The following is an 8,466-nucleotide window of genomic DNA, read 5'->3' on the forward strand; positions in this document are numbered from 1 at the left end:
CAGCTCATTTCTTGTCTTTTCCAGTCTGTGCCCCTTTCCAGCTGCCAATTCCCTCTTCCTTTAGTTCTTTTCCTGGACCTGCTGCAATCTGTATTGAGCCTCACAGTGTTACACAGACTCCAAGGAAACAGCTCTCTGTGGGAATACTGGGATCTTCCACAGAGCACCTCAGCCAAGCTTTGCTCCACCTAAGATGAAGGCTGCAGGAAGTTCTCCTTGCAATCCTGTGCCAGGGCTGCCAAGGGCTGGGTGGGGAGTGCAGGAGATGAGAAGCCTGAAGGCTCTTCCCATCTCCAGTGCCACCAACCCCAAGCACCAGGCACAGGAATGAGCTGGACCCAGCAATGTCTTGGTTGTGCCTCTGACCTGTCCCAAACTGCTCTGGAAAGACATTTCTCAGTCAGCCCATGTTTACTCCCAGGCTGTGACCTAAGGGGAAAACCCTTCTGGGAAGAGCACACTAAATATCCCTGCTTTCCCTTGCTCACCTGGCAATTTCTTTTCCAGCTGCTGCTGTTCTTCCTCCAGTGCTGGTTCTTCTGGTAACCTTTGGTCTACAGACACTGAGCTGGCAGCAGAAATGCCACTGCCAGAGCGGACTCTTCTGCCAAGGAAACAGGAATTGCGGGTGCTTAACAGAAGCCAGGCTACCCAAATTATTTCAGATTTAATGATGAGATCAAATTAAATGCAGTAATGTAATGTTTCATGGTACTCAGTGTTCACTCAGTGCTGCCCAGAGGGTCTCACTCAGGCACTGCCTCAGGAGAGCAGGATTTTCCAGGATCACAGCAGTTCTGGTGAGCTGAGAACCCCAGTCCCAAATTCTGCTTCCAGATGGGTTCAACCCTGTCCCCAAGATCTCTCACTTGAGGGGAGATTTTTCCCCAGCCAGTCTGGGGTTGGGGAAATGCTGACTTAAACTACAGCAAAAACAGCAGAGACAGAGGAAGAGCTTGCTATAGCCAAGCTAAAAGTAAGATCCCAGGTGGAATACACAAAAAATGGGAATCTTTAGGAGGACATGTGAAGAACCCAGTATAAAAACACTTATTTTCATTGCTGTTACTTTCTTCCCATCTTTTTCTCCCCAAAGAAGTGAAATGGAGCAGGAGAAGTCATGAGTGACCCCAGTGTTCCCAAACCCAGCTGTACCCAAGGAGGTCTGAATGTGGTGCAGTGCAAATCCATCCTGGAATTCCAATACATTCTGATTGCTGTACTGAACTTAAATCTAGATTTCTATGGCCAGACTGAGCAGGCCTGGAAGGTGTGCCAGCATAAACACCCACCCAAAGCCTCACAGGGAAAAAGGTGAGGGGTCACTGCTCAGCTCCTGTACTTGGCACTCCCAGAACCATCCCAAATGACACACAGAACTCAGGAGTGGGACTCCCAAGGGATGGGCAGTTACCTGAATGAAGGTACTTGAATGGAGGTACCTGAGCTCCCAGGGGATGGGCAGTTACCTGAATGAAGGTACCTGAGCTCACAGGGGATGAGCAGTTACCTGAATGAAGGCACCTGAACTGCCAAGGTATGGGCAGTTACCTGAATGAAGGTACCTGAGCTCCCAGGGGATGGGCAGTTGCCTGAATGAAGGTACCTGAACTGCCAAGGTATGGGCAGTTACCTGAATGAAGGTACCTGAATGAAGGTACCTGAGCTGCCAGGGGATGGGCAGTTACCTGAATGGAGGTACCTGAATGAAGGTACCTGAGCTCCCAGGGGATGGGCAGTTACCTGAATGAAGGTACCTGAGCTCCCAGGGGATGGGCAGTTACCTGAATGAAGGTGGGATGTACTCTGGGGGTAGGGCAGGAGGCAGTGGCTGACCAGACATGGCTACATCAATGAGGTGCATAGCCAGGATAAACTCCTCAGCTGTCAGCTTCCCATCTTGATCAATGTCAGAGAGATTCCTTGTTAAAGGGAAGGGACAAAGCAAGGAAATTATTAAATATTAAAAAACATTGTTCAAAGGCATTGCTTCAACATAGAACAGTTCCAAATTGATTTAATTTTTCGACTATGTTTTCCACATTACTCTGCTTTTTCAAAATAAATGAAAAGCAAACCCCAAATGCTTCCCTATTTCCCCCATTTCTCATGGCTGTCAGCCTTACAGCCACAGCTTCTCCTTCACTTGCTCTGAGTGGTGCCAGAGAAGGACCTTGAACCAGTGGAGTTCTCTTGAACACCTCGTGAACACCCAAAAGCACCAGCTCAGGTGTTTGGCAGAACTGTTAGGTTTGGTCTCCTTCCTCCCTGGAGGCTCCTATCTCACATTCCAGCACCCACTGGCAGTGAAATCAAAGCCATTGATGTTCTAGTCCTGACAAGCACTGACCTACCCTGGCATTATGCACATATTAAAAATTACAGACTCATGTCTCTGGATGGCCCCAAAGCAGAGCTCCAAGAGAGACACAAAATGCTTTAACTCCTGTTACAGTGGTGTTGGACAAAATTAACAGCCAGGGACAGCACCCAGGGAGCAGCTGGAGTGGGCAAGGGCAGAGTTAAGTTGGATTTTAGGAAAGGTTCTTCCCCAGAGGGTGCTGGCACTGCCCCAGGGAATGGGCACAGCCCTGAGGCTGCCAGAGTTGCCAGGGATGGGCAGGGGTGGCACTCAGGGATCCCTGGGGGTCTCTTCAGCTCAGGGTTTGTTTCTCCAGCATGCTGCACTCTAATCATGCAGGGAAATCTGCCATGATACTGTGACGATCCAAGGGAAGTAAGTGATAAATCCATCTGCAGTCCCAAGGCACAGAACTTTGCTGATGGAATTTAAATTTGGGAGACAATCCCAGCCTCACTCCATCCACACCCGTGGCACTGAACTCCTCAGGCTGGAGCACAGGAACAAGCCAGGAGACTGGGAATGCAGCACGCACAGAAATGAGGGATCAGCTGGGTCAGAGCTCCCAGGACAGCCCAGAGGCTGAGCATCACCTCCTCCCTTGGAGTGTCTGAGCCAGGCAGTGCAGCCCCAGCACAGGCTGGCAAACCTCAGCCCAGAGCAGGGCCCAGGAAAGGACCAACAAGAGCTGGAATATCCCCTCCCTATCTCAGTGCACTGGCAGCTGTCACTGTCCCCAGCTGAGTGAGCCCTGCTTGCAGCTCCTGCAGTGAGCTGGTGGCAGCTGCCTGCCCACACAACCTCTCCAAGGCTGGCAAAAGCAGAGCATTTCTTGGTTAATCATCTGCTGGGGGACTGGGCTGGGTTGTTTTTTTCCCTTTGTTAGGAAACACAGAAGGAAGGAGTGATTTTTAATTTATAACATAACTGCCAGTGCTTTGCAAAGAGAACAAGTGCAGCTGAATGGCCTTGTCAGAGTGGCTGCACCACTGCCATCCTCACACTGAGCCCTGGGCCAGCTCCAATGCTCCTCAGCAAACACTCCTAAAGGACAGGAGTTAATTAGGAACAACTTCCCATGGGGCAGTAAAAACATAATAAAGTTCAGCAAACAACAAGTTGGAAGGCAAAAGGGAAGCTGAGACAAATGCTTTTAAAATCCATTACTGTACAGGTCCCTGGGAAATCAGCCCTCCCATACCCATGGAAAAGGCAGAGAAACCCCACAGAAAGTGTGGCTTGGGTTAAGCTTCCTGTCCTGCCACCTGTGCAAAGGTAAATTCTCCTGGTGCTCTGTCAGGGGATGTGGGAGGCACAGGATGCTGAACATCTGCTCTGCCTAAAAACCCAGCATTGAACCACAACTTCCAAATCATCACACAAAAGATGTTTTGGAACACAAAAGATGCTCCTGCTGCTCCTGTGGAATACTCTAGTAAAGGCATGGAAGTGCAGGTTTTGTTTATAAAGTTACACAGGACAAAGAGCAACATGTGATTTATCAGTGAGACTGAAAACGGAGAAAACCCCACGGGCTCCAGTGCAGAGGTTTCAGAAGAGTTTGTGTTTTGATGGAAATGGAAACATTTCTTTTACCATATTGTAGCCAGCTGAGCCTGGGGTAAACTTGACTGCATGAGAATTGTTCTTGCTTGGGGACCTAGGAAGGGAAACAAATATTAACAAAATAAGCAAGAGATGTGAGCAGCAGGAACTTGACTCCCCCAATAACCAAGAAATAACACTTCACTTCACTTCTGCACAACAACCACAGAATCCCAGACTGGGCTGGGTTGGGAGAGACCTCAAAGCCCACCCAGTGCCACCCCTGCCATGGCAGGGACACCTCCCACTGTCCCAGGCTGCTCCAAGCCCTGGGGTCCAACCTGGCCTTGGGCACTGCCAGGGATCCAGGGGCAGCCCCAGCTGCTCTGGGCAACCAAATCCCTCAGATGAAAACCCAAGAAAGCTCTAAACCACAAAGGCATGCACCAGAACTGGCAAAATCAAGCCAGGGGACCAGTTCTAGTCTCTCCCTGGAGCTGGTCACTGCTCTCAGCAGTGGGTGTATCATGGTAATGGTCCCCTGAACAGGAAATAATTGGCATTGATTCTATGATTGCAGAAGGCTGACCAATTGTTTAATCAAGCTATACTATACTATACTATACTGTGCTATTAAGAAACTTTTAACTCTTACAGGCTGTTAGATACAGCTTTAACCTAACTGGTCAATCTATCTAAACACTATCCAGTGTCTAGTTAAGAACCTACCTCGTGGTAAACAATCTCCATAACACATTCTACATGTGCACAACAACAGGTGCAGCAAATGAAGATAAGAATTGTTTTCTATTCTCTTCTCTGAACTTTCTCACAGCTCCTCACAGCTTCCCAGAAAGGGAAAATCCTGGCAGAGAACTGTGTCTCTCTCTGTTCAGAGGATATGTGATCACCACATGGGTGAACCAAGCACTGGAAATGGCTGCACAAGTTTTCACAGAACCCACTGTGCCCTTTTCCAGAAACATTTCCCAAGGTCAGCTTTGCAGAAAATAAAGGAAAGATGGTGCTAAAATGATCCCAGCTGTGATGAGTATTTGCTTCTAAACAAGAGCTTTAAGCACGTGGAGATTCAAACAGAAAAACACTGATGAGCCTCTTACTATGTGAACAACACTCTCAGAGGCATGAAATTGGCTCTTAGAGCTTGAAACAAGGAGACAAGAGAAGCTGTGCCAGTACCTGTCAGGTGTCCACTCATGGTTTTGTCGTGGCTGTTGAAGAGCTGCCGGTACTTGAGGCGTGAGGACTGAGGCACAGCCCACTCTGCCACGGCAGGAGAGCTGCAAGGAGGGCAGGGAGAACAGGGACAATTGGAGAGTTCATCTCAGGAAGGTCATGGAACAATCACAGAGTCATAAATCACAGCAGGGTTTGGGCTGGAGGGACCTCAGAGCCCACCCAGTGCCAGCCCTGCCATGGCAGGGACACCTCCCACTGTCCCCAGTGTCCAGCCTGGCCTTGGGCACTGCCAGGGATCCAGGGGCAGCCCCAGCTGCTCTGGGCACCCTGTGCCAGGGCCTCACCCCTCACAAGAGGCTGAAGGGCTGCACTGAGATCAAGTTTTGTGCCTGAAAATGTTCTTGCCCCCAGTTTTGCTGGGAGGGTGGGGAGGTTCTGAGGTGTCTCTGGATCCCTGGCAGTGCCCAAGGCCAGGCTGGACACTGGGGCTGGAGCAGCCTGGGACAGTGGGAGGTGTCCCTGCCATGGCAGGGGTGGCACTGGATGAGCTTTGAGGTCCCTTCCCAATGAGGAATTGTCATTATTCCATGATCTACTATTCCCTGCTACTCCTGAAACCACCACAGATTTGACCTCTTGCCTGCAAACATTTATCACAATTCAGTCTCTCGGAAATTTTTTTTTTATTTTTAAGTGTTTTCCTTTTTTTTCACTGGCAGAAAATGAAGGAATCTAAATTGTTCAGAGGAGCTACAAGATTTTACCTAAACATGTAACAGGAAATGCAGAATAACATTTTACTCTGTCTTTAACTGTTTCTCTTAGCCAAATAGAGCTGCTGAAGGAAAACAAATGTAAAATATATTGGAAATGTAGAAAAAAAGGTGTGAAAAAGCCACACTTGAATGTAAAGTTTCTCCTAATGGAACAAGGGAGGAATGTAATATTCCCAGTTCTAATCCATTCCCATAACAGGCTGAGCTGATTTGCAGCTCTAATTTCCCAGGCTTGATGGCTGAAAAATCCTAATTCTGAAAAACAAGGAGCAGAGTTTTTCTGCCTTTAGGCACATTCAAACTTTGTCCTTTTTCTGACCTCACAAACCATTCTCACATGACAAGACACAAAGGAGAGGCCCAGTATCTCTATTTCTATTTTTGATTTCCAAACTCTTGAGCTTTATAATACCCCTTCGTGGGAGCAAAGCAAAAATAAGCTGCCCCTTCAATAATGAAAATCACAAAAAAGGCCAAACATTTAAATTTTACCCATAGGAATTCCTCCTCAGTTTTGCTGGATTTGGGAGTTCCACAGATTTTAATTTCTGTGTTACATATAAATTATACCAGAGCATCCCTATTCTGGTCCTGGCCAGTTTTGGTTTCAGAGAGAAAATTAATTGTTTTGAGAGACTTTTGATTATTTGGAGTCAATACTCCAAATCAATACTGAGTAGTGTCACCTATCTAATAGCAGGGCAATAAACAAGCCTGCAGAAGGAAATGAAAATAAAACCATTTAATTGTGTCCCATCCATTTTCCTCTTGCAAAAAACATGTGCCACAGATCCATGAGAGAGATGATTTATAAGGACTTTGAGAAATCCCTCTCTTAACTCCTCTCAGGAAGTTTTATTTTGTTAGATCCATTTTTAAACCACAGTAAAACCCTTTTTGCCCAACCACACGTTTTTCTAGGCCTCTGAATAATCTATAAGCCCTTAAAGTGATTTTTCACACAGAACTTGAAGAATATAGAAGAAACACTGATGTGGAGTGCATTTAAAATATGAGACCTATGAAATATTTTGCTTTCAGCAATTACCCTGCAGTTGCTAATTTTAAATAATGCATTACTTGTCTTGTTTTCCCAGTACCAGGAGTGTCTGTGCACGATGCAGGTTTTGTTTATAGAAGCAAATGCTGTTCTAAAAATCAAGTGAAGGTAATGTCATCACTGTTAATAGTTAATTACTTCATTTCCACGATTCCCTGCTCCTGGAGCATTAAAAGGTGAATAAAGCTACAGCACCCCACGGAATGCGGAAGTGGAACCTCTGCAGAACTGATTTCTGCTAGAACTATTATTTCAGATGAGCACTTTGGGAAAGGGAAGGAGTTTTCCCAGCCCTGGGGACCCAACCTCCCTGGCCCAGCCCCACCTGGCCACGTCGAAGGATTGTGCCTTTTGCAGCTTCGCATTGAGCTGAGCTCCCGGCCCCGAGCGGCTGAAGGAAGAACTCTTTGGCAAAGTGGCTGCGAAGAGAGAAAACAGGGATTTATTGCTGTTCACAGTGACCCAGGCAGTTCCCATGACATTCTGTCACCCCTACATCCAGTACAAGCACTGTGGGTCTGATGGGAACTTTTAAACAATATAAAAATCAGGGAGTCCAGCAGGACAGGGGGAAACACAAGGGCACTTCCCTCTTATCTTTTTACTTCCACAGCTTTATGGAAACCCTGTTGATACCAAATTATATTTTGGTACATGTAGTTCAGTATTAAAGTCACCCTAACAAACAGCAGTACAAAGAGACAGGAGAGGCCCAATTTCCAGGCAACAGCTTCCTGGCAAGCTCATTTCTCCAAGTGCTGCTTTATTTTCTCACCACGAGGGACTCCTGCGGGAGGCCATGTCCACATTCCTCCTTTTAGCTCTTCTCCAAGTGTGCCAAGTGGGCTAAAGCAAAGCACAGTCCTTCCCCAAAGGCATCACTGGAGTGGGCAATCCCACGTGTCCCAGGAAATGCAGGGGAGCTGTTAGGAGCAGGAGAAGAGAGTGAGAGCGGCGTACCGGGGTGAGCGAAAGCAGGCAGGGGCTGGATGACAGCAGGAGCTCCGTTAGCCAGGGGAGGGACGGCGGCAGGGACAGAGGACACCAGCGGGGGGGACATCCCCACGACTGGGATGGATGCCATGGGCACCGGGGCCACACTGCTGAGGGATGGCATGTTGGCAATGCCCCCGAGACCTACGGGCGAGAAAAGCACACGTTGGTTCTGACGCACACCGAGACGGCGCCCGCGGGGTCACCGACACCTCCAGCGGCACCTCCCAACCCCGGGACAGCCCTCCCGGCCCGGGGCGGCACTGCAGGGACAGGAACGGGACGCGGGGACAGCCCCAGAGCGGGGCAGCACTGCCCCCAGCTGTCCAGCAGCATCGGCTATAAAGGGAATGAACTGGGCGCCTTGACCGGAGAGAGGAGCAGCCCCCAGGGACGAGCAGCCCCCAGGGAGGAGGAGCAGCCCCAGGGAGGAGGAGCAGCCCCAGGGAGGAGGAGCAGCTCCCAGGGAGGAGGAGCAGCCCCAGGGAGGAGGAGCAGCTCCCAGGCTGTCCCAGAAGGGGTGCTGGGAT

General features: G+C 48.9%; 1 protein-coding gene across 1 annotated transcript in view; it reads right to left on the reverse strand.

The window, feature by feature from the left end:
* Positions 1-8,466, reverse strand: part of ITSN1 (intersectin 1) — an 80,853-nt gene that overhangs the window by 62,390 nt on the left and 9,997 nt on the right. Inside the window, 6 exon segments of the mRNA XM_031062603.1 lie at positions 489-604; positions 1,785-1,922; positions 3,959-4,022; positions 5,108-5,208; positions 7,269-7,362; positions 7,904-8,080. Of these exon segments, the coding sequence (XP_030918463.1) occupies positions 489-604; positions 1,785-1,922; positions 3,959-4,022; positions 5,108-5,208; positions 7,269-7,362; positions 7,904-8,080 (690 nt within the window).

Source organism: Geospiza fortis, unplaced genomic scaffold (genome assembly GCF_000277835.1).
Source record: "Geospiza fortis unplaced genomic scaffold, GeoFor_1.0 scaffold96, whole genome shotgun sequence".
Taxonomy (NCBI): domain Eukaryota; kingdom Metazoa; phylum Chordata; class Aves; order Passeriformes; family Thraupidae; genus Geospiza; species Geospiza fortis.